Raw genomic sequence first — 22,962 nt, forward strand, 5'->3', positions numbered from 1 at the left:
ATGTTATCGGCCCTTGTCGCGCATGACCCACTCGTATCTACTGTCTGAGCTGTGCATTTGACTGCTCTTCATGTAGCGCTGTGTATGTCGCTGATCCCTACGACTGTAGAGGCATGAGCTGCTCTGTCAAGAAGAAGGGACAGGGTCCGCTGACTAAGCCAGTGTGGCCTCGCACGCGTGACTCAGCTGGCGCCGCATGACGTCGAAGGAAACCCGCAGAGTCTCGCTTCCTACAGTGGACCCTCATGATACGGCACAATGACAGTGTCCACAGACGGGACTGGCACCTCAGAACCTCCCATGCTGACGCCCGAAGCTGTCAAGTGAGCTCAGAGTCCCCAGGTGTGCTCGAGAATAGCAGAGACTGGCGGACAGGAAGAGTGGAGGGCCGTCTGATCGTCGTGGCTATCTCATTTCTTCGAATCTTCGCATACAGACTCGGAAGAACTTGTTTCTATACTTCTCGCTCTGTACATCACATACCGTTATCTGTCAATACTTAACATGTCGAACCCATCTCAAGGTGAGCTTTAAGCTGGATCTCCTCCTGACTGCGACAGCAACGTAGTACTAACCGTCCCTGCATCTCTTTCTATCCTTGCAACGTCTTCTGTTCAGGCTACAAGCTCCCAGAGTCCGTCCCAGGCGCCGGCGAGTCCGGTATCTCTGGCCAAAATACCAACCAGGAGGCTCTGGCCAACGGCGGACGTCAGCCACAGACCCTCAATGAGGAGGTCGGACAGACCCTGCCCTCCAACTTTACACTCGCCAACACCAAGGCTGAGACCAAGGGAGAGGACCACCTGTGAGTATCGAGAGCGAGGGCACAGGAAGTCTTTCAGCATCTGAGGGTGGCCCATAGCCGCGAAGAGTAGTCCGAAGGCACGTAGTCTTGTCTCTGCCCGATGCAGGTCTGACGCCGGTTGGCTCGGCTGCTACGGCCTTGACACCGATGCCGGGGTGATATTTGGAATTGCGATTGATCACTTACTCAGAGCTGATGCCCATCCTTGTTCAATCCTCCCTTCCTCTCCCCGTTCAGCATTACCAACCCTCAGACCGGCGACCCGCGAGACAAGGTTCGCGCCCCTGTCAACTCGCACGACATCGACATGCCGGAACACGCCCCTTCCCAGGCAATGCAGAGCAACGAGTCGTCCAAGGTTCCCCACAGTGCCGACACTGGCAAGCCCCAGGTATAAGATGCCAGTTCGGAAGCAAAAGAATTAGGGTGTTAGAAGGAGCAGGACAGGGGAGCTGAATGTAAAGCGATTACGAGCGTGCATCAATCCATGTCTGTCTTTTGAGCCCCTGCCTCTGCTAGAGGCGCCTGTTTGCCAGCGTGAGCACTGAATTAGGAGGCTCGCTGCCGACTAGACTCGGTGTAGCATTGACATATGAACTGGTAACCAACTTTGCGTTGACGTTGGGTGGGCGAAGGTTGGAAGGTGTGCGGCGTGCCCGCTCATAAGACATTCTGGGTGCGCGCGGCCGGGGCAGCGCTAGTGTTGATCTCGTGTGTTACTTGCATCATACCCACTTTTGCCCTCCTTCCATCACCCTCCGCGATCACTTCCGTCAGAACTCTGTAAAGACATGTTCAACTCGTCTCGCTCAGGGAGCGCTGCTGCTACGAGGCGGCTGACGCTAGAGTACAAGCAGTGAGTAAGGCTTTGGCTGTGGAGCTCTGGCACAGCTTCCCGGGCCCAGTGGGGCAACGATACTAACCCCGCGAATCTCTCCTGGCCCTCGTTTCAGACTCGCTGCCGAAGACTCTCTCTTCCCGGCTTGCGGGCCCATCGATGAGAAGGATCTGCTACACTGGGAGGCCCTGGTACCTGGTCCCGATGATAGCCGTAAGTAGTCAGGCCATGTTGGGCGGAACGAAGCCAGCGTGAAGGGCGAGGGAGAGAAGCGCCGGCGAGACTCGAGATGGAGTCCAAGATGCTGAGAAGCCCTTACGTTCCCTCTTCCATCGATCACTAGCATTTGAGGGAGGTGTCTTCAGCGCCAAATTGACTTTCCGTGAGTGAGGTGATGAAAGCCGACGACCTCGATGTGCCGTAGTTGCCTGACTGCATCACTACGAACACCTCGCATCTACAGCTCCGAGCTACCCACTGGAACCACCGACAATGAAGTTTGACCCGCCCATCTTCCATCCCAATGGTGAGTGCAGAACGAGGGGATAGAGCCTTAGCGAAGCGCTGACGTGGTAACTGCTGCCGTCTTCTCGCCTGCTCAGTGTATCCGGATGGTACTGTGAGTGTACGGCTAGTGCTGCACGGCCAAGATGATCACGAGGCTCATCCTTCTCTGCCTTTCACTACGCCACAGGTCTGCATCAGCATCTTACATGCTCCTGGGGATGACCCAAATAGTGAGTGGGACCATTACAGCCATAGCAGGACTCGCTCGCCGGGACGATCTGACTCATTCGCATCTTCATCACCTTGCATAGTGTACGAGTCCTCCTCGGAACGATGGTCACCCGTCCAAAGCATTGAAAAGAGTGCGTCACAAAGAATAGAGCATAGAATGATCAATTCCACCTCAAATTGCTGACTGCATCCGCCCCTCCCAATTCAACAGTTCTACTTAGCGTCCTCAGCATGCTCGCCGAGCCAAACGTGGAAAGTGGTGCAAATATAGATGCCTGCGTGAGTGTCTGCTGGGGTGCAAGCATATGCTACTCAAACGCAGACCCCAAGACTGACTCTCAATGTGACATTCCTACACCCACTTTTCTTCTCCTTCTGCAGAAGATGTGGAGAGACGATCGCAAAGGCTATGAGGAGGTCGTCAGGAGGTCGGTCAGAGAGCAATTGGGACTGTAGCATCCAGGTTCGTATGGCCAAGCTTCCCGCTACCTCCGCGATCGCACCCAGCCAGCAGCGGCCTCTTCGTGGCCTGGTGGTCCACGATAGCCACGATCCATCTTATCTTCCGCAGCCCCGATAGTCCCATCCAGGTCCCATGTCACACTATGAAATGCGCCTCCTCTGATGGAGCATTGCCGCCCCTCCTTCCGTTCCTGCGAACGTTGCAGAGGCTGTTGTTACATTGAGTAGCTTGATGTCTAAGAAATGAACTTCATGATTCTATGCCTCTACACCTTGCTCGCTGTTCTCGCCCTCCCCTTTCTCTTCGCCATTGAATGATGTCTCTTCCTCCTTGTCGCTGCCATCTGTCGAGTCTCCATCTCCTTCTTCGTCCCCCGACTCCTGGCCCTCCAGTGGGCCAAGCTCAGCACCCGGGAAGAGCCAGATATGACTGCACCGATTTGAAGAAAGTGCAAAGGTTATCGCATTGTGACCTCGCTCGGCCTGACTCGGTCAAAAACTCACGTATCTCTGAATCTCTTTGGTTCCCAGTCCGGCTCGCTACTTTCCACCTCGCTCTCATCACCCTCGCTTTTGCCAACGGCTTCAGCGACTGAATCTTCTCCCACGACAGCCTTGTCGGGTTGGGGCGTGGGTAGCTTCCATCCCAGCTTCCTACAAAGCCACTCGACAATGCCATCTGCATCTCCAAGCAGCATGATATCGACTCCTACATGGAGTACTGGCGTCTTGTTGATGAGTATCACCGGTACACTGTGAGGCAGATGACCCACCACCGAAGATACGGGTGCTACTTTGAGCGAAGTACCAATGATGACCAGGAGAGAAGCCTGACCACGGTCAGAGAGGAGGCAATGCTCGAATGTCGAGGAGAGCTTCTCTCCGAAGAAGGTAATGTCGGGCTTCATGATCGAGGTGTGCTTGCCATCATCGTTCTCGTCATCGTCTGCATCAGAATCTCCAGCGCCAAAGTCAGATCGCCGTTGGGAAGCCTTACCTCCTTCGAGCTTTCTTCGCTTCTTGCTCTTTCCCTTTGACTCTTGCCGCCTTTGCAGACAGGCCGGACAGTTCGGCACTCTTTGCGCAAAGATGTCGTCCTTGATTGTAGCTCCAGGTGCTTGGAACGAGCATGTCACACAACTGGCGGTGGCGAAGCTGCCGTGACAGTTGAGCACCTTGCGAATGCCTGCGGCCTGCTCGAGGGTGTCTATGTTCTGCGTGTAATTTCTCAGCAATTGACCTCTGTCCTCCAAGAGGCGAATGAAGCGATGCGAGGATGAAGGTCTGAAATTCGACGGGTAGATATCCTTGGCGAACGAGTAGAAGACGTGCGGGCGGTAGAGGAAGACGTCCTTGTCGAACATGTCCTGCGGGTCATCTAGCTGGTACTCTCCCGCGCGTTGCAGACGGGCGTAGATACCATCTTGAGAGCGAAAGTCGGGAATCCCACAGGACGTCGAAATGCCTGCTCCTGAAAGCACGATTGTACTGCGAGAGTCCCTCAGCAAGCTTAGTGCGTCTTCTAGGGTATTGTACTGGGGAAGCTTCTCCCGCCGCTGCAGCAGCCGATGTAGGGCAATCTTCAGCAGGGAAAGAAGTACATCTCGATCTACTCCAGGATCTCGCAAAGACTTCGGCAGAAGTACGCCGAGCGTCACCAGGAAGTGGAGAATTGGTGTTGTGTCTGAGATGTTCTGCCGCAGAAAGGCGACCAGACCGCCTTGCTTGAGCTCACGAACAAGAGCTTTCACTCGTGCGGGTGGGTATGAGATCTCGGCCTCCCTCACAAGCCGGTCTAGATCTTCTTCGTCTTCGCTCTCTAGGTCTGCTTCGTCCTCCAGAGCCTCCAGAACTTCCGAGTCGCAGTCCTGATACGCGGCAGCTGCAGCCTCCTCCTCCTCCTCCTCTTCTTGCAGCCCCGAGTCTGGAGCTGTTTCCTGTCCCGCGTATAGCGGAACGATGCTCCTCTCCCCTTTCACGTGCCCGGGGTCGTGCTGGTTTGAGACAGTTGGGGCAACATGCAAGGAACCCGCAGGAGATTGGTTGGCGGCATTGACCTCCTGGGCCTTTGCATCAATCATTCCCTTGAAGTGCTAATTGACAGGCTTGTTGCAGCGTCTAAGAGGGGTAGTGGTAGCACAGAGCTGTCAGTGGACGCTTTCGCGGAGCCGAGATCTCGCGCCCAATAGGCGATAGGCGGCTACTTTTTGCCCGCTGGAAATTCAGTGGCTGCGTCCGGTTTCCCGGGTGTGGGGACCGGCGGGTCGTCTGCCGGGCCGGCAGCCTCTCACGTCCGCGCCACCTGTCTGTCCAGTGCGGCCCCCACGTCCAGAATTGCTTATGGTACGGTGCCTTGGGACCGTCGGGGGACAGCGAGATACTGTGGTACGATCTCTTATTAGTTGAAGCTTTCCCAAGATGTAAAGCTACTTTCAGATTGCGCTCAATCTCAGCCAGCCTTTACCATGGAGCTTGGAGTCCCCAGTGGGCATGGTGTGGCGGTGACCCCGCGAAATAGATCCAACTCCGCTTCTTCCGGACGTGCTGCACTTCTCCCTTCTTATTTGCAATTGCACTTAGCCCAGGCAGATGAGACGCTGCTTGGACCAGAGCCCTCAGCGCCACACGTAGCTGAGTGCGACAGAGGGGAGCCTAAGTGAAGGGAGAGCGACAGATGGACACAGCGTTGGTGGGAGAATGTTGCCGAGGCAAATTGCCCTTCTTCGGTTGTACCACTGATCCTCGGCTGAGTCGGTCCTTCTTGTCTCACTTTCCTCGTCCTCCCCCCTCCCCCCGGAGCAAACTCGCCGCGCCTGCCCCCTTCCCCCGCCTCGCCCACTCTCCCTTCCTGCTACGGACCCCGAGTTCCTCCTTGGCGCAAAGATCCTTCCATTGTTGCTGGCTGAACAACGCCTTTGCGCCCGCATCTTACTGTTACCATTCCCCCCTCGAGATCTGCATGGGAAACAGCGCCCTTGACGCCGTTGCTGTTGCTCTCGTATCGCTCTACGCCCAGTACGGAGATTTGCTCCTTTGCCCTCGGACTTGCCCTTTTCCGCCCGCTCCCTCTCCTCATCCGGGGTCGCGCTAGCATTACCAATCGCTCCAAGATACAATCAGCCAAGGCAATCTATATCCTCCCTCGCCGCCCTCGTCTCCGTCCTCCGCCCAATTTCCCCTTCTCTTCTTCCCTCTCCCTCTCAGGCGAACAAGCAACGGCAGGACCGGGCCAAGCACTCGCCGGACGAACCGATCGGCCTCTCTCTCCCTCACTCCGGTCCCTGCTCCTACTCATCCGACCTTGAGGCGACGACCAGCCAACGCCAGATCCGGTGTTTGCTCTGCCTCTTGCGTCCGAGAACGCGTAGCATACCCACACTGGACCCACACAGTCGCCCTTCGTTGCCCGAGCAATCGCTAGCCTACAAGAGATGGAAAAGTAAAGACGCAGAAGCTCCTTTCGCCTCAGGTCACTCTTCCCCTTCCCTACTCCTGATCCTTGCACTCCTTCCGGGTTCCTGCTATACCTACTTCACTCTCGCAGGGCACTATATACTTCTATCGCCATTTCATTTGGCATACACTACCTGGAGATCCACGTCATATACCATCAAGGCGAAACATCGGGCATCTCATCGGATTCTACCTTTGACGCAATCTAACTCGTGCGTGCAGTCACGTTCGACAACATGGTAGCAGGAGGTCAAGCCGGAGATCCCTCCAGGTCCGATAGTCAGGCCCACTATGGCTCATACGACAGCACCTCTCGGAATGCGGCTGCCTCTTCTTCCTCTTCAAACTACTCTCATCTTTCTTCATCTTCGACTTCGCCGCCGACGCAGCGCAATTACCCCAACTCTTATGCCCCAGCGCACACAGAAGGTCAGCGCACAGTGGTCTCATCAACATCGGACCCGCTGTCTCTAGACGCTGGGCAGGGCTCCTCCCTGCTTCGAGGTAGCGAAGCAGACAAGAGGAGACAGCGCATTCAACAAGCCTGTAAGAGCTGTGGTGCAAAGAGAGTCAAGGTGAGTACAGGTTCTTGGCAACGGCTTGCAATGTGATTCCCCTCTGACCTTGGAACACGGACCTGCATGCTACAGTGTGACGGCGCTCTGCCCTGCAATACCTGTCTTAGGACGGGCGAGCAGTGCGAGTATGGAAGGCCCAAGAAGCGAGGACCGCCCAAAGGCTCAACGAGGGCTCCACCCAAGCGCCTTGCACAGCAGCAGCCCTTGCAGACGCATCAGAGTGTGCAGCAGAGCGGGACCTACTCGACTGCCACCTCACATGGCAGCAGTGGCACTAGCAGCGGAAGTCTGGCGTCTCATCGCGGTCCTCCTCCGGTGTCAACGTCTCTCCCTCCCCCATACCGGTCCTTTGAATACGGGCTCTCCTCTAGCCACTCCCAGCCCTCTCTCAGTGCGTTGCCAAGCGACCCACGACTCGTCTCAGGTCAAGTAGGTGTGCAACGACAGCCCAGGCGGCCATCCCCTCCATCTTCGTCAGCTTCGTCATTAGGCATTCATCGGCCGTTCTCTGGGGGCGGGACCCCTCCCGTTCTGCCTCGATTATCTACATCTTCCTTTGACCGTCAGCGAGGCCCTTTGCCGGCACCCTCTGTGCCGTCACCTTCAGCCTCTTGGCATTCCAAATTCCGAGGTGGGTCTTCTGGTCTCGTGAACCTGCCTCGGCTCGTACGTACCGAGACAGTAGGCTCCTCCGGATCACGCTACTGGCCGGACAATGAGAGTCATCTTCAACGTGCACCTCGACGAAGCTCTCCTGCCTCATTCGCACTGGAGCCGATGGCTTCGACTAGCCGGGAGCCTCCGGCCTCCCCTTCTGCCATGGGACCTCTGAGCCCTGCAGCCGCGCCTCCCCAGCACCAGCACACCGCCTCGATAGCTCAATCAAGTGATGAAGAGGTCGTGCCTCGGCAACCTCCTGCGTCACTCACGGCATCTCAGGACCTCGCATCTGAAGGTGTGTTCCTCGACTCGGCTTCAAGTCTCGATAGCGTGCGCTCGAGGATGCAGCTTCATGAGCCACGCTTTCCTCAAGAAGTGGAAGACACAATCTATAGAAATTACTGGAACATCATCTTCGGGCACTGGCCCATGCTCGTGAAGCGCATGCTGCCCACGATCAATGGCATTTCACGTGTCGAAGAGCAGACAGAACCTCTGCTACACAACGCGATATTGTCCTTGGCCGCGTGCATCTGGAGCTTCTCGAGGGACGGGCCGTTACCTGCGGTCAAATTCGGCGAAGAAGAGGAACCTCGAGTGCCTAGCGTCGAAGAGCTGTCCGAGATCTACTTCACGCGTGCTCGTTACTGGCTGGCTCGTACCGACAACGACTCAAGCATTGAAACTGCGCAGGCGCTGCTCTGTATGAGTCTGAGAGAAGGTGGCTGTGGGCGATCGACGCAAGGTGCTCATTATGCGATGTCAGCATGTAGAGTCGCGCTTGATCTTGGCCTTCATCGGCACATGCCGACGACTGACGCATCCCCAGACGAGCTTCAGACGCGTCTCCGTCTGTGGTGGTCGATCTACACCTTAGACAAACTCAACGCCGCTCAACTAGGTCGACCTTGCGTGTTGCGCTTTGTCGAGACAGATACCCCATTGCCCGACACCGATCATCCAGACGAGCTGGAAGTCTTGAGCCCCCTTGGCGGGGCAGCTACTGCTGAGCCCACTGAGCAACCCGTGCAAGCTCTCTCCGGACTCGTTGCCGGCTCCGAACTGGCGGTCATCTTGGAAGAGGTTTTACAACAGTACAATGTCGCACAACGTAGGATTCCTCTCCCCACAGAGCGCAAGTTTGGTAGTAGACGTCTTTCGTCATCCCCAATTGAGGCTTGGGACGTCGCCGTGAGCAGACTCCACTCTCAATTGGACGAATGGTACGACCATCTTCCGTCTCATCTCAGGCTACAAGAAGAAGGGTCAACGTTACCGCATGTCCTGTTTCAGCACATGTGGGCCTGTGCTACTCGTATCATACTTCATCGACCCCACATTCTTCGAGAGACAGTCAACGCAACGAGCCTGCCAGACTCCCACCTGATATGTACAGAAAGTGCGCTTGAGCTTTGTCGCCTTGTCGCAGTATATCGGAGAGATCATGGCATCCGGAAACTTTCTGGTACCATCTCCTACTGTGTCTTCACAGCCGCATCGATTCTACTCGCAAACAGTACGAGTCCGGACGCCAAGATTGCGGCAGAGGCCAAAGTGCGCTTGAAGGAGTGCTGCGAAAGTCTTGGAGCCATCGGTGGCACCTGGGGCAACGCTAGTGTTCACCTCTCTATTCTGAGAAGATTGGGCGAAAGCATAGAGGCCGATCTCGATGGAACTGGGCTGCAGCCAGAAGATCCGAGCCTGACCAGCACAAAGACTGCGATTGCTCACCTGCTTCACCCTGAAGGCGTGACAAGCTCGTCGCGTAGTTCCACACGCGCTCCGGTCTTGTCCCGTGCCTCCAGTCAGCATCGTGGCAGAGACACACCTGGAGTGTCAGCTCTCAATTCGGAGCTAAACAGTGCCTTGAATTCCTCGGTCGGCCTCGAGTCACGCTCGCCGGATAAGCTGCCCGAGGATATCATGCTTGCTCTCCGTGACGAACAGTACTGGTCACGAATGCCTCTGTCCTCCGAGAATGTTGAGGCGTGGAATCTCTTCACCAAGAGCTATCTGGAAGGGCGTCAAGCTCCTGACTACTAGCCTATCCTATTGGACTGCATGCAAATTGGTCCCAAAAAGGTCAAGAGACGGTGTCTGGCCGCGCCGAAGAGCGTCCACCGATGACCAACGAGATCTGGTTGATATTTTGCGAGGCTCGGGACTGCAGATCTCAATCGCCGGTCGCCACTCTCTTCTGTCCGTTGCTCGTTTCGGTTACTTCACTATTGATGTCCCTCCATCTATGTACTCACCTTGTACCCTAGTACTAGTCCCGGTAATTCCATTGCACGCAGTTTCTCTCAGGATAAGCTGTATATGTGCGTGCATGTTCAATGGCTAGCTTGGAAACCTCCTACATGACTCGCCAGAATGCTGCAAAGGACCATGAGCAGCAGTAGTGAGCAATGGGGTTCCGCCGGACCTCTGGGCTGAGGTGGCGGTACGATAATCGCAGATTAGCCCTGACTGGCAGGGTGCTCTCTCTCTCCCCTCTGTGCCTGGGCCTGCCTGCGCCTTGGTTGGGTGCCGGCAGGGCCTGGTCAGCGCGCGCGGACGCTGGGCCAGATGCAGGACGCCGCCACCGATCAGGGCGGGCACTTGAACATGGCCAGGAACTGCTCTCATGCACCCTTGGATCGGCATACTACTCGTCGGGACCTTCTCTCCTACTTGCTAGAATCCTTGGCGATAAGTCTTTGTACCTTGCTCCTTCTTCGACCTGTCTCACTTCTTGGCAGAATCCATCCCGCATCACATAAGTAGTCGCGCTACTGCAAGGTACCGACGATTTGGCATACACTTCACCCTGGCAGCCATTGCTCATTCACACCACGCCAGTTTCAATCGCCGGCAGAGCACGCAGGGACGCTCCACGGCCCTCGGTCTTGCGTAGCAGCTTTGCCCACTAGCTCAATTAGGCCTATCCTTCACAACCATCGTCCAGCGACTCGCTTGCGCAGAAAGCATCAGTGTCAACCATAATCTCTCTACGGCCGCTTTCGTCAGTGGCGCAGCCCTTCGCGGTTCCCTCCGCATTATTCTCTAGCTCAACAGCCTCAACGACCTCTCCAATCTTTCGGCGCTTCAGCACCAGGATGGCGAGTGCCAGCACAAGTACATCCTCGGCTCCAGCTGTGTCCGGTCGGGTGGCGGATGGGCCCTCTCTTCGACTCAACTTGCGCAAGAGGCAGGCTCAACCTCTGTCAGCTGGACAGTCATCGATGTCATCATTTTCGTCTTCGTCTGCAAAGCCTACAACAGCTATCGACCCTCATGGTGTGGAGAGCTCGGGGACCAAGAACGTCGTTGTACTCGGAGGAAGCTATGGAGGCATGCACGCCGCCTCTGTTCTAGCTCAGAAACTCCCTCCCTCGCATCGTGTCATCCTGATTGAGAGGAACAGCCACTTCAACCACCTTTACGTCTTTCCTCGCTTCTCTGTCTTGCCTGGACATGAGCACAAAGCATTCATTCCCTATACTTCAATCTTCGGTACCGCTCCCAAGAGGCGCAGCACTGCAAAGGTAGCAACCCAGCAAAAACAGCAGCGAGGTCGAAAGGACCGGGATCTGGAGAAATCGGTGGGATCTTCCTCGCAAGGCATCTTGGAGATGGGCGGAGATGCCAGACCGTCTCCCACGCAAGCTCAAGAGTTGGTCAGCGATGCAAATGGCGAAGCTGCCTCTCCTTCCGACGAGGAGGGGTCATGGGCCAGTGACTCCAGTGGCAGGAAGGGTGCTGGTAGTACGAGAGACTCCCTCTTCAGCGCGCGCAGCAGCAGTACCACCTCGACCAGCCCAACCGCCTTTACCGATGAGGCGTCTGCGGACAATGACCCAGGCAACAAAGCAATGGAAGGTGCACTTCTCGCTGATGGAGAGAAGCATGCTCGGGCAGAGGAGCATCTTGGACGCCCTCCTCTTGAAGTTACCGAGCTGGGAGACGCTATGGACAAGGGTCTGGATTTAACTGGCGAGCAGAATGATGCGCTAGAAGACGCTGGACTCCCTTCGTCTCCCAGCGAGAATGCTTCGGATGAGGAGGCGGATCAAGGCTTCGAAGACTCGGCACCACATGTAGTTCTCCAAGCCAGTGTCACCAACATCACCGACTCCCACGTTGTGGTCACACCTGCTGCAGACGAGAGCTCTGGAAAGGCAGCATCCTCAAAGCTGTGGTCCATCGACTCGCTTTCCATCCCTTATACGCATCTCATATATGCACTCGGCTCCCATCTGCCGGATCCATTACGAACGGTAGCTCGAACCAAACCGCAGGGCATGCACTGGATGTCTGATGTGCAGAATCAGATCAAGAACTCTGAGCGTATTGTCCTCGTTGGAGGAGGCGCTTTGGGCGTGGAGTTTGCCACTGATATCAAGAGTGTTTATCCCGACAAGGATGTGACCCTGATACACTCTAGGCAGAGGCTGCTGCCCAACTTTGATGAGAGGATTCACGAGATTGCCAAGGCTCGGATGGAAGAGCTGGGAGTGAAGCTGGTGTTGGGTGAGCGCTTGGCGCTGACGGAAGGATGCCCACAGGGCAGCACTACTGCACTGGATCCAGACCCAGAACACGAAGCTAGCCAAGATGCTTCGCGGCCAAAGCCAATTAGACGCCCCAGCGATGCGCTACATTCTGGCCTCAAGCGGGTGCGGACAACGGGTGGCAAAGAGTTCATCTGTGACCTTCTCATGCTCTGTACAGGCCAACAGCCCAACTCGGGTCTGATGGCCTCCCTCTCTCCCTCCTCTGTGGATAGTCACACGCGCCTCGTCAGGGTGCAGCCGACCCTGCAGGTCGCCTTGCCGCCACCTGAGGAGGCTGTCCCGGGCCCGTTCGATGCTCGTCCACCTTGTGGAGACTGCGATTGTTTCCTCGACAAGAAGGCGGCTGGCTCGCAGCTGGACGAGCGGCAGGAGCGGCACTTGGATGATCATGGCAGGGACTCTGAGGAGGCTGCTTCCAGGCAAGGGCGCATCCCGAATGTGTACGCCATCGGCGATGTGGCAGACGCTTTCGGGTCGCTTAATGCCGGTTACCAGGCTTGGAACATGGCAGACGTGGCCGCCGAGAACATCGTCCGCGATATCGGCATTGCCTCGACCGACAACTCAGCCGCGACAGTCGACGATAAGAGGAGCCCTTCTCCTTCGACCAAAGTACAGCCGGTAGAGATGTTGACGTTTACACCTGCGCCAAATATGCTCAAGCTCAGCTTGGGACTGGGTAAGATGGTCTCACAGGGTGGCCCGGTCACAGACAAGGATGAGAATGGCAACGAGCGGACGCGGCCCGAGATCAGTGTCAAGGAGGATCCGCATGACCTGGGTGTTGTGGGCGTGTGGCAGTTCATGGCGGGAGCCCCAACAGAAGACTTGTACAAGTGAAGAGCCAGCTGAGAGACCGCCTCTCGTACTGCAGGCAGTGTTTCACTGCTGCCAATGTCAACATCACGAAAGCACCTACCTCGCCTTGCATTTGCCCTTGTTCTCCTTCCTTGTGCCTGACATTGATGCTTTGGTCGATCGGCATGCCGAGGACCCGGCCGGCGGGTAGCGAGGGAAATCGCGGGGCGCGGGCATGTGGGGCCGTCAGAAATCACGTTTCGCAGGACAAGATCCGACGTCGCAGCTCACGGAGATAACCTGACTTATGCTCAACTCTCTCCCCCTGTCGCCTCCCTCCCGGCACCTTGAATGCATTGTGATACCTCTGGTTCCTTTTCCTCTCTCTCTTTCTCGTTCTATACCTTCCATCCAACTCTGACCTTGGAAGTTCACCTAGACCACCGGCCGGATCTGCCACTGAGTTGACTGCCGGTCTTTCAAATTCGACTGCATCCCGCGGAAAGCAAGTCCTGGATATTACGGAGCCCGTGACCTCGCTATAGAACACCTTCTTTCGATACTCGTACATCTCTCCCGAGGCAAAGTAGGCTCTGTAGTGGTTTATGGTCACCTCCTCTTACCATGAAGGCGATGGAGAGGCGGTGCATGCCCCTCATGCAGCGCCGGCGCTCGGGGCTTACAACAGGCGCTCATCCGATTCTTACAGCTCGCGGACAAGGCCTCTCTCCTCTTCCGGTGTACTGCAAAGCGGCAGCAACTCCAAGCAGGCGGTGAGAGGAGAGGAATCTCAAGATACAGAAAAGGCAAACGAGACGGCATCCTCCGATTCTCAACCATCAGAAGAGCAGTCACCCCCTTCCGCCACAGGGGAGAAAGGCGGAGCAGGCCCCGCCGCGGCCGATCCCAATCTCGTGACCTGGGATGGGCCGGATGATCCTGCGAATCCACAGAATTGGTCGACTTTCAAGAAGTGGCAGGTGATCCTCGTTGCCTCTTCTTGTTCGCTATGCGTGACGAACAATTCGAGTATCGTGGCGAGCAATTACGAGCCGATAGAGGCCGATTTCGGCATTAGTAGGACAGTTGCGATTCTGGGTTTGAGCTTATTCGTTACTGGACTGGGTCTAGGACCGGTGAGTAGGCGTCGAGACCTCGGAAGAGCGAGCAAGAGGGCTGGTCCCCTGACTCCTGACTCAATCTCTACTATCCTTGCAGCTCTTCCTTGGTCCTTTCTCTGAAGCATACGGCAGGCGGCCGATCTACTTGATCAGCTTTGCTCTATTTACCCTCTTTCAATTACCCGTTGCATTCGCCAATCAGTGAGTAGATACAATCTCTTAGATCTGGACTACCCTGAAAGAGCTCTGACTGACGCTCTCCATCCTGGTCCTCCATAGTGCCGCGATCTTCCTCGTCTTCCGATTCCTCGTCGGCATGGCAGGCTCCGCCTTTCTATCAGTGGCGGGAGGCACTGTCGTTGACATGTTCAATCCATACTATCTCTTTCCGCCTATGGTAAGTGGCATGAGAGCTGTAGATACCCTCAGACATCTCCCTGGCTTTGCGCTGACCTTCCTTTCCTCTCCTTCTGCCCAGTGTGTATACACTGCCTCTCCCTTCGGAGGTCCAGCTCTCGGACCACTGATTGGTGACTTCATTGTGGCCTACAAGTCATGGCATTGGGTCTGGTACGTGACCATGATGTGGTCTGGCTTCCAGTACCTCCTGATCGTCTTTTTCGCACCAGAGACATATGGTCCTAAGCTCCTCACACAGCGTGCGCGGAAGCTGCGAAAGGAGACTGGGAATGAGAAGCTGTACAGCGCTCATGAGGAGACCAGGAGGAATCAAGAGTGGTGGCCAACCATGAAGAGCACACTGAGCACGGTTCCGATGCTACTCATCAGAGAGCCCATGTTGCTCGCTCTCTGCCTCTGGTCGGCTCTGTTGCTGGGTATCCTCTACGCCTTCTTCCAGGCGTACCCAATCGTCTTTACGGAACAGCACGGATTTTCCAGTACGCAGACCGGTTTGGCCTTCTTGGGACAGACTACCGGTATTGCCTTGGCGCTCTGCACTGTGCCCTTCTGGTCGAAACTGTACCAGAAGGCCGCTCACAAGCATGGAGGGGTTGCGCCTCCCGAGGGTGAGTATTGGCGCATTTGAGGTGATAGTGTGTCACTCAACGCTGATCACCTTCTTTTCCCTCTACGCTCAGAACGACTGCCAATGTGCATGGTGGGCGCCTTCCTGACCGTCATCGGCCTTTTCATTTTCGCCTTCACCAGCTACCCCAGCGTACACTGGTCGGGCCCAGTGGTCGGCTCCGTCTTCTTCGGGTCAGGTGTCCTATTCATCTACGCAGGCGTCTTCACCTACACTTCCAATTGTTGGAAACCCGTCGCCGCCTCGGCCATGGCGGCCAATAGTCTGGTTCGATCGAGCTTCGCAGCTGCTCTGCCCCTCTTCACCACGCCCATGTATGAGGCCATGGGCACAGACGGAGCTACAGCCTTCTTGGCAGGTCTCAATGTCCTGATGATCCCCATTCCATTTGTACTGTATAAGTATGGAGCGCGCATCCGAGCTAGGAGTTCTTATACTATGCAACCTTGAGCAAGTACCACAGGACCCCTACTCTATCATTATCTCATCCTTCCTTGCTCTTGCATCTCACTGCTCTCGCTTTTGCACATATCTTGCTATCTCATTTCATCTCTGTCACCAGCCCTTCCAGGGCACCCAAATATCAACTACCCTTGGCTCAAATGGTTTCGCTTGGGTGGTTCCCGGTTGCTCATCGACGATGAAGTAGAAAGGATGTGCTGCTAGGGTCATGCATGCACTTGGAGAAGATGTCCAGGAAGGAGGAAGGAGGCTTGTGTGAGCGCATGACGAAGGGGGACAGAGGCGCCGCGCTTCACTCACTGTTGTGGTACGATCATCACTCGCTCTCCCACATCTGGCATGCGAGGCATCTCCCTTGCTTTGGCCGCCCCACCCAGCGTCCACTGTTCTTCCCACTGCGCTGGCCCGCCTTCTCTGAGCGTCAGAATCCCGTGCTCCTGCGATGGTCTGCCCAATTGCCATCCTCTTAGCTCTGTCGGGTACACAACATGTCCAAAGCCGCCCCACGGCCCTCGATCCTTGGAGAAGGCGATGCCCCCTGCATCAATCAGAGCTTCTCCCAGCGGAGGCGCTTCTGTTGAGCCAGCCTCGGTGCCTCTACCAGGGTATGTGGAGATGACGGAGCACAGCACCGACACGGTTACATCGCCCATTTGGCTGGGCTGTGAGGCACCAGTGATATTGGGCATAGCTCTTGTTGCTAGTTGCTGCAAGTCCAGAAAGGGATAGTTACCCGCGTGCAGTTCCAGCTCGCAATGCGCTGGAAGCTCCTGCTGGACTCGTGCTAGCGTGGCAGATGAGGGAGCACGGGAAGCAGCATGAGCGGTTGGAGTAGAGCCTACGCTTAGAACAAGATGAGAGGAGGAGGCAGAAGGGAATATGCTTTGGGCGATGGAAGCGGCTTGGATCACAGCTTGCACCTCAGAGGTGAGAAAGGCGTCTGCTTCTGACGGTTGGCGCGAGTCGTAGGAGTGCCCTGCGTGGGCGTAGAAGCCGTAGAGGGAGACTTGCGAGGACGTCTTTGCGATCAGTCTGAGGAGATTTGAGAATGCTGGGGAGTCCGCCGGGAGACCGGCACGACTATTGAGTGCGTGGGGGCGGAGCAGGACCGCAATACAAGACAAGTCAGCTCTCGTCTCTCACCTTTCCGCCCGGCATACCTAATACCCACCCTCCGCCGTTGTCCAGCTTGACCATGATCGACCAAGCCTGACCTTTGTCATGAGCTGCAAGTGCTTCAATTTGTGATTCATTGTCTATGAGCAGCCTGACTTGTGCTTTCTGATTGTCCTTCTGCACCTGGGAGCGAAGCTCAGCGAGTTGAGGAATGCGAGCTGCTGACACCGGCAGGCCATAAATGATCTACAGACGGAACGTAAGTACGAGGTCAGTGGCTTACTCCTCCGAGAAGAAGCAGAGACATCGCTACTGTCAACGTACATCTTCCACTACGCCCTCCTTGACCAGTCCCGCATCCAGCAAACCCCATGCCTCGGCAAGTGTGCTGACTACAACTCTTCCCGACTTGCCAGTGGGCTGTATCATCTCTCTGGTCCCCTCTGCCGTCTTGTGCGTCTTGATGTGCACTCGAAGGGGTACATCCCATGATGCTGCGATTTCGGCCATGCGAGTAGCATTGCGCCGGATGATGCTTCGGTCCAGGAGGAGAGCTGGGGTGGGAAGGGCGGAGAGGGGAAGACCGTTGTACGCCTCCAGGAGGGCTTCTTTGGAGGGAAGAGGGATCAACGCCGAGGGGCGAGAGGTAGAGGCTGACATGACTGCCGTATGTGATGGCCAGGAAGACAGGTGTGGTATATCTACCGCAATGCTACTCAAGGCGAATCCGAGTCATTGCGAAGAAGCTCGCCGTCCATGTGCGGAAGGGAGGCTGCGTGGAGGGTGGTCCATGCGCAGAGCGGAGTCCAAACCCCTGTGGCCCTCCGTATAGCCTGGGCTTCCACTGTGCGTGAATTGCTGCTTATCCTTGTCTTACATTTACTTCATTGACGGTTCACCTGGACTACCCTCGACCCTGCTCTGATCTACCCCCTTTGCCGCAGTCGCATGTCCCCTTCATCCTCGGCGGACGCATCTGCCGTACTGCCAGAGCACTGCTTCTATTGTTTCCAAGTCATCGATGCAGCACTCAAGCGTACTACAAGCCGCAAAGGTGCTGCGAACGGGGATGGTGGCAGTACAGAGACAGAGGTGACTTTTCCCAATGAGGAAGACAAGTAGTGAGTTGTGAAAGCCGAGACGAGTCGAGCTAAGGCTGCTCACCATGGCCTTTTCAATGTTGCCCATCCCCACTTCTCAGCCCTCTATTCATCACTTGGAACATTTACTCGTCCCCCGCGGCTGTGACCCGCGCCTCTCAAGCTCTCATCAACGGCACCAAAGATAGACAGAACGGTTCATCCGCTAGACTCAGGGGATGCATTGGAACATTTGAACCGAAGCCACTCAAGGAAGGTTTGGGCGAGTACGCTCATATCGCGTGAGTAGATTTCGGAAGCACATACATCACAAAGGATCAGGGTAAAGCTGATGCTGCCCGGCGTTCCCTCATGTTCTCAGCGCCTTCCAGGATCATAGATTCTCTCCAATCTCTCTAGCAGAGCTGCCGCGGCTAGAGTGTGGGTGAGTTGGAGGAGACGCCTGTTCGGCTAGACGATATGTACTCCTCTCCTGACTTCACACCATGACTGGGCCTTTTCTTGCAGCGTCTCCCTTCTGACCTCCTTCGAGGACTGTGAAGACTACCTCGACTGGGATCTCGGCACTCACGGCATCTACATCCACCTCACACCACACGAGAGCGGTGCAAATGGCTCCTCCCGTCGTTCTCGCACCCTCACCGCAACCTACCTACCAGATGTAGCCCCGGCACAAGGCTGGTCAAAGGAGGAAGCCATCGAGAGCGCCATCCGGAAGTCTGGCTTCGAAGGCAGAATCACCCAGGAGCTCAAGGAGACGGGACTCAAAGTCAGGAGATACCGTAGTGAGAAGCTTTCGAGGAACTATGAGGATTGGAAACATTGGAGGGAAGAGCAAGGAAGAGGACAGTGAAAAGTGACGATAGTACATAGATTGTGTATGGAAGTGACAACATAATTGGATAGAGACATCGAGTAACAAAAGGAGACGAAGAAGCGGGTGACTGGGTATATCTGAGTGGGAAAGGAGAAGAGGGGTCTTCTGTGCGGTACGAAGGTGTGAAAGGCTCTGTTGGCCATTTAGTGCTCTGGAGGAGTAGCTCTCCTGGTGTCATTTTCCCACTCCATGCCGTGAGGAGGCTGCGGACTCTGCCCCTGGCCCCTCTCGTACATGGCGCCCATAGGCAGGAAACCAAGTGCGTCTTCTCCGCCAGGAAGCTGCAGATCTTCCAGCTCCCGCATCGCTCTCGAGAAGCTCTTCCCAAAGGGGTTCTTGGTGTGATTCCTCGGAATGGGAGAAGAAGGAATGGTAGAGAGATCGTGTGGGGTCTGTGGTCCGCCGCTGCCCATGCGGTAGTGGGTGTATGGGTGGAGTGCAGAGGGTGAGCCTCCGAGAACGTGAGCCTCTGAGCGACTCAGAGCGCTTGTAGATCGAGACAGAGCAGAGGAGGCCGGTGAAGCGAGCGAATCCACCAGGGAGGTCCTGCGAGAGCCGCTAGAGGACACAGAAGGTGTAGGCGACTGTCTGCCCGCGGCGAACTCCTGCGCTAGCAAACTAGCAGATAGTCGTCGCATCGCTGGATCTACACTCGGAGAAGCAAGAACCTTCTTGAGCTCCTTCAGCCGAGCTTTTGTGGGTGTCAGGTCCGGATCGAAGAGCGAGGCTCCCAGCACGTCTGGCGTGGGGTTCAGGGCAGAGCGAAGATCCGTAGGCGTCCTTGGTAAAGCCATCTGTCCTTCATCCTGCGCATCGAAGGGGACAGTCTGCTTCGAAGAGACATCAAATGTGTAGAGGTGGAGAGATGGTGGCCTCCGGTGCTCGAGCGCGAGCCGTGAGACACCTTGATGCAGAAGCTCGGCGGCTGCCTCACCATCCTCTTGCGTTGTCCGATCCTCAAATTCGTCGCTTAGAGTAGCCACTCTGGCAAGCTCAGAAGAGGCATTCAATGCCGATCCAGACATTCGTGAGCCTGATCGAGATGCCTGCATTGCAATGCCATTACCGCTGCCCACGCTGGAGGTGAGCGAGGCTCTCCTGCCTTCTGTTCCTGCAGGAGCAGGGAAGCGATATGGTGCCGGCCTACTAGATGACGTGGTGGAGGAAGAGGAGGCCAGGTGTAGCTGACCGTAGTGTTCTCTCTCCCTCTCTCTCCTGTTCCTAGACACCAGCGGAATAGGCCGTCTTGGTGCAGGCGCTACGAGCAGAGGAGAGAAGCTGTGGTTCATGTGTGGCGCTGAAGAGGTAGAGGATGGCCCGTTGCCGTAGCTCGACGGCGTGGAGGCCGGCATCGTAAGGGTCTGAAACATCACTGGGGATGAAATGACAGTGATTGGAGATCGGACGCTTGACGTTGAGCAGTCAGGGACTGCTCGCTTTCGTTGCTTGCTGCCGAACAATGGAGACGGGGCAAATAGGGGCGCAGTGGCCGGATGCGTCACAGAGGTTTTGCCAAATCCTCTGCTACTAAGAACGTGAGGTCGAGATCGTGAAGAGGGCGACGGGTGGCAGGAGAACAGGATTGAGAGTAGTAGTCTGTAGGTGGAGATGGTACAGGATGAGTTCGAGGTCGTGAGCAACAAGAGGGTCACTGGACAGACTAGGAGGAATTCGGAGAAGCCGCCGGGGGAATTCCGCAATCGAAGCCTCACCTCGGCAATTGCATTTGCCATGGCTGGGCCCCAAAAGCCACGCGGCATGTCATGGCCACGCGAGCCTGGCTTGCTTGATGGGCCGCCAGGCTGGGCGGGCGTCTCCCTTTCCGCAAGTCTACACCATTGACATTCCTCCAGATGGCCGCTCTCCTTCGATCGTACCAGCCGCCCTCGGACCCGTAGCGGTCTCAGACGGCCCCGCCATGGGCGACTCATCCTCTCCTCCCGTGGTCTGCAAGTACTGTGGATCTCGGGAGGAGCCTCTAACGGTGCATGGCTCCTTCATCTGCTCATGCGGCGCGGTATTGGACGAAGTCTTTGCCGATGCCTCTGATTTCACCGGCTGGGGGACGAGCAGTGGTCGCAACAGCGGCACCGATGGACAGATCAACACTTGGCTCACAGTGGCCAAGAGGGGTGGAAGGGGAGCTGAGGTAGCGGCTGCAAGGAAAGTCATGGCCCGGAAAGCCAGAGAGGTGAGTATTGCGAGTGCTCAGCGCCCAACCAAGCGTACGCTGGCTGACAAGCATACTCCTACCCCATGTGCATCATAGAGCCAGCATAAAGCCTTCGTACGCGCCCTGTTGGGCACGTTGACAGGGCAAGCAGCCACTGGCCATCCGTTCGTGCAGCGCGTCCTCGATGCTCATCATCAGGTGAAATTGGTCGCCTCGCAGCAAGACTTCCAGCCGCCACGTATCCCCGATATCCGATGTCAAGCGCTTGACGGCCCCGGACAGAGTCGCGCAGCTCTCGCAGCATGCGCATACCTGATCTTCCGTGAGGCAGATCAACAGAGAGATATTACCAGAAGAGCCTGCTACAGCATGCAGCTTATAGCGGTGAGTCTTTGAGGCGTCGCAGGGCTGCTTCTCGAACCCATCAGCTGACGTCTGAGGATCTCTTCTCTCCTTTCAGTCATGCGCAGGTGTACCCTCGCACCGTATCCTCAGTTGCTTCAAAGGTATCTCGCATGTGCTGCCTGATCGAGTGGGAGACATCAAAGGGGATGAGCCACTCCTTCATATAGACCAAGTCGTATCCTTCTTTCAGCGGCAAGTCTCCCTCGACCCGAGAGCAGCTTCTTCGTCCAAGCATAAGCTCCTCACCGAATCAGCTCCGCCGCTGCTGCTGACTCCTCAACACTTGAAGGTCCTCTCCCCCCTCAAGGACTTCGACGAGCTCAGGAGACTTGCACGGTCTCTCACCGATCAGCTCATAGCAACAGAGCCTCTCTATACTGCTGTCTACGGCAGCCAAAAGACGCGAGTGAGCCCTGGCGAATGGGCTTACTTCATGGTCTTATGGGCGATTGGGGGCTTGCTCAAGAAGAGGCTGCCAGGGAGCGAATGGATCAAGCGAGACCTCATCGAGGCTAGTTTGGGCGGGATGGTCACGCCTGTGAAGAAAGAGTGCGAGATCCCTGGCAGCGATGATGAGGCGGGAGGAAATACCTCGGAAGAAGACGGCCTTTCGAACCTGCAAGACGTTTCTCCCTCGCACATCACCCAGTACACAGAGATTGGGCAAGTGATAGCCCACCGGGCTATGGAGCTGCCCTGGGTGACGACGCTGCAACAGGGTGGAAATCGAAGGAAGAAAAATAGTGGGTCAGGAGGAGGACGAGCAGCGAGGATCAAGGAAGGGACCGAAGTCCAGTACATCACAGAACTGGCAGATTTTGGCATTAGCCTATCCCATAGTCACTTCAGTGAGGATCGAAAGGACTTGTCTAGGAAGGCGAAGAGGCCGCTAGGTGGGGTAGGCCCTCCTCTTGATCCCTCACCGAGCGCAGTGGGGATCACTGCATCGACTCCAGCGCTGTTAGCCCATCCACACACAAACGACAGTCTGGGAGCAGCCGCGGGATATCTTGCATCTCTTGCTAGCGATGACTCGGCTCTGAGAAATGGCAACGCCTCGTACACATCCCTTCACCACCCTGCTCTCGTCGGTGAAGGCACTCTCATCGATACAATGTCCGACGAGACGGCCGATGCACTCCTCTTTGGGCCGGGAGAAATGGCAAGCTATCTACGATCGCAAGGGGAGATCGCGGCGCTGTCAAAGATCAAGGTCGACAGCGGTGACTGGAAAGAAGAACCGACGAGTAGTGACAATGCGGATGCTTTGCCGGTAAAGAGGCACAAAGCAGCTGGCCGAGGACCACGATGTGATGTGGGCCGAGGCCGCGAGTCTTCTATCACCCCGTCGGTCCCCGCTTTGGTCTCACATTCGCCGCACGGCCCGACTGCGAGGCGAACGAAGGCGGATGACAGGCTACTGGCTGCTGCGAGAGGTGATTTGGCGGGGTTCATTGATAGACCAGCCGGGCCGCCAAGCCGCAAAGACGACGCTAGGGCATCTCAGGACAGCAGAGGAGACTGAGGTTGTTCGGCGAATGGATTGCAGGCCAGTGTCTTAAGATATTTGTTCTGTCGGAGCAGTCGATTGAGCTCAAAATATACCCACGAACCATGATTTAGAGCTCTACAAGCGTTATATCGTTCCCCTTCCGGCGGCGTGGTGCGCGACAGGGCGTGGCTTGGTGGCTTGTCCGGGGGCCTTGTTGACGTCAAGGCGCGTCTGCCCGGGGCAAGAACTGCCCGTGCGCCTGCAGTGAGCGGGGCGCGGA

General features: G+C 56.3%; 9 protein-coding genes across 9 annotated transcripts; 6 read left to right on the plus strand and 3 right to left on the minus strand.

Moving 5' to 3' along the window:
- Positions 1-226: 226 nt before the first annotated feature.
- On the plus strand, positions 227-3,217 carry BCV69DRAFT_290094 (putative QRI8-E2 ubiquitin-conjugating enzyme). The gene is made up of 10 exons (XM_025493696.1): positions 227-523; positions 1,619-1,661; positions 1,759-1,856; positions 1,987-2,025; positions 2,107-2,169; positions 2,246-2,262; positions 2,338-2,380; positions 2,462-2,512; positions 2,593-2,660; positions 2,763-3,217. The coding sequence occupies exons 1-10, from the start codon at positions 505-507 to the stop codon at positions 2,835-2,837; spliced, it is 516 nt and encodes a 171-aa protein (XP_025348726.1). The 5' UTR covers positions 227-504; the 3' UTR covers positions 2,838-3,217.
- BCV69DRAFT_282287 (SIR2-domain-containing protein) lies at positions 2,995-5,084 on the minus strand. Its single transcript, XM_025492308.1, has one exon. It carries the CDS (start codon positions 4,922-4,924, stop codon positions 3,344-3,346), a length of 1,581 nt encoding a protein of 526 aa, XP_025348727.1. The 5' UTR covers positions 4,925-5,084; the 3' UTR covers positions 2,995-3,343.
- A 1,251-nt stretch (positions 5,085-6,335) lies between these two features.
- Positions 6,336-9,726, plus strand: BCV69DRAFT_173938 (hypothetical protein). Its single transcript, XM_025489521.1, has 2 exons — positions 6,336-6,871; positions 6,947-9,726. The coding sequence occupies exons 1-2, from the start codon at positions 6,533-6,535 to the stop codon at positions 9,575-9,577; spliced, it is 2,970 nt and encodes a 989-aa protein (XP_025348728.1). The 5' UTR covers positions 6,336-6,532; the 3' UTR covers positions 9,578-9,726.
- A 448-nt stretch (positions 9,727-10,174) lies between these two features.
- Positions 10,175-13,028, plus strand: BCV69DRAFT_282289 (FAD/NAD(P)-binding domain-containing protein). The gene has a single exon (XM_025492309.1). It carries the CDS (start codon positions 10,633-10,635, stop codon positions 12,928-12,930), a length of 2,298 nt encoding a protein of 765 aa, XP_025348729.1. The 5' UTR covers positions 10,175-10,632; the 3' UTR covers positions 12,931-13,028.
- Positions 13,029-13,396: 368 nt separating this feature from the next.
- Positions 13,397-15,661, plus strand: BCV69DRAFT_173970 (MFS general substrate transporter). Its single transcript, XM_025489522.1, has 4 exons — positions 13,397-14,024; positions 14,107-14,210; positions 14,289-15,037; positions 15,110-15,661. The coding sequence occupies exons 1-4, from the start codon at positions 13,494-13,496 to the stop codon at positions 15,505-15,507; spliced, it is 1,782 nt and encodes a 593-aa protein (XP_025348730.1). The 5' UTR covers positions 13,397-13,493; the 3' UTR covers positions 15,508-15,661.
- Positions 15,335-17,362, minus strand: BCV69DRAFT_173974 (hypothetical protein). Its single transcript, XM_025489523.1, has 4 exons — positions 16,960-17,362; positions 16,691-16,881; positions 15,820-16,599; positions 15,335-15,736 (listed from the first exon to the last, which is right to left on the minus strand). Exons 1-4 carry the CDS (start codon positions 17,293-17,295, stop codon positions 15,613-15,615), a joined length of 1,431 nt encoding a protein of 476 aa, XP_025348731.1. The 5' UTR covers positions 17,296-17,362; the 3' UTR covers positions 15,335-15,612.
- Positions 17,363-17,724: 362 nt separating this feature from the next.
- Positions 17,725-18,887, plus strand: BCV69DRAFT_269368 (hypothetical protein; the record flags this gene model as incomplete). Its single annotated transcript, XM_025490891.1, has 4 exons — positions 17,725-17,756; positions 17,837-18,016; positions 18,097-18,159; positions 18,243-18,887. Coding segments are annotated over 4 exons (621 nt in total), but the record flags the coding sequence as incomplete, so codon positions are not given.
- BCV69DRAFT_298580 (hypothetical protein) lies at positions 18,756-19,964 on the minus strand (the record flags this gene model as incomplete). The annotated part of the gene is made up of 1 exon (XM_025494232.1): positions 18,756-19,964. The coding sequence occupies one exon, from the start codon at positions 19,962-19,964 to the stop codon at positions 18,756-18,758; it is 1,209 nt and encodes a 402-aa protein (XP_025348733.1).
- A 1,059-nt stretch (positions 19,965-21,023) lies between these two features.
- BCV69DRAFT_174298 (hypothetical protein) lies at positions 21,024-22,950 on the plus strand. The gene is made up of 2 exons (XM_025489524.1): positions 21,024-21,169; positions 21,246-22,950. Exons 1-2 carry the CDS (start codon positions 21,155-21,157, stop codon positions 22,713-22,715), a joined length of 1,485 nt encoding a protein of 494 aa, XP_025348734.1. The 5' UTR covers positions 21,024-21,154; the 3' UTR covers positions 22,716-22,950.
- Positions 22,951-22,962: the final 12 nt, after the last annotated feature.

Source organism: Pseudomicrostroma glucosiphilum (assembly GCF_003144135.1).
Source record: "Pseudomicrostroma glucosiphilum strain MCA 4718 unplaced genomic scaffold BCV69scaffold_5, whole genome shotgun sequence".
Taxonomy (NCBI): Eukaryota; Fungi; Basidiomycota; class Exobasidiomycetes; order Microstromatales; family Microstromataceae; genus Microstroma; species Microstroma glucosiphilum.

Excerpts from the sequence above, each read along its gene's own strand:
- BCV69DRAFT_173938 (XM_025489521.1), top strand. The coding sequence starts at position 6,533 with ATGGTAGCAGGAGGTCAAGCCGGAGATCCCTCCAGGTCCGATAGTCAG. Across the intron at positions 6,872-6,946 it reads GTGGTGCAAAGAGAGTCAAG|TGTGACGGCGCTCTGCCCTG; the intron begins GTGAGTACAGGT and ends TGCATGCTACAG.
- BCV69DRAFT_173970 (XM_025489522.1), top strand. The coding sequence starts at position 13,494 with ATGGTCACCTCCTCTTACCATGAAGGCGATGGAGAGGCGGTGCATGCC. Across the intron at positions 14,211-14,288 it reads CCCGTTGCATTCGCCAATCA|TGCCGCGATCTTCCTCGTCT; the intron begins GTGAGTAGATAC and ends GGTCCTCCATAG. Across the intron at positions 15,038-15,109 it reads AGGGGTTGCGCCTCCCGAGG|AACGACTGCCAATGTGCATG; the intron begins GTGAGTATTGGC and ends CTCTACGCTCAG.
- BCV69DRAFT_282287 (XM_025492308.1), bottom strand. The coding sequence starts at position 4,924 with ATGATTGATGCAAAGGCCCAGGAGGTCAATGCCGCCAACCAATCTCCT.
- BCV69DRAFT_282289 (XM_025492309.1), top strand. The coding sequence starts at position 10,633 with ATGGCGAGTGCCAGCACAAGTACATCCTCGGCTCCAGCTGTGTCCGGT.
- BCV69DRAFT_173974 (XM_025489523.1), bottom strand. The coding sequence starts at position 17,295 with ATGTCAGCCTCTACCTCTCGCCCCTCGGCGTTGATCCCTCTTCCCTCC. Across the intron at positions 16,882-16,959 it reads AGGAGGGCGTAGTGGAAGAT|ATCATTTATGGCCTGCCGGT; the intron begins GTACGTTGACAG and ends TTCCGTCTGTAG. Across the intron at positions 16,600-16,690 it reads AAGCTGGACAACGGCGGAGG|TCGTGCCGGTCTCCCGGCGG; the intron begins GTGGGTATTAGG and ends CGCACTCAATAG.
- BCV69DRAFT_290094 (XM_025493696.1), top strand. Across the intron at positions 1,662-1,758 it reads CTGACGCTAGAGTACAAGCA|ACTCGCTGCCGAAGACTCTC; the intron begins GTGAGTAAGGCT and ends CCCTCGTTTCAG. Across the intron at positions 2,661-2,762 it reads GTGCAAATATAGATGCCTGC|AAGATGTGGAGAGACGATCG; the intron begins GTGAGTGTCTGC and ends CTCCTTCTGCAG.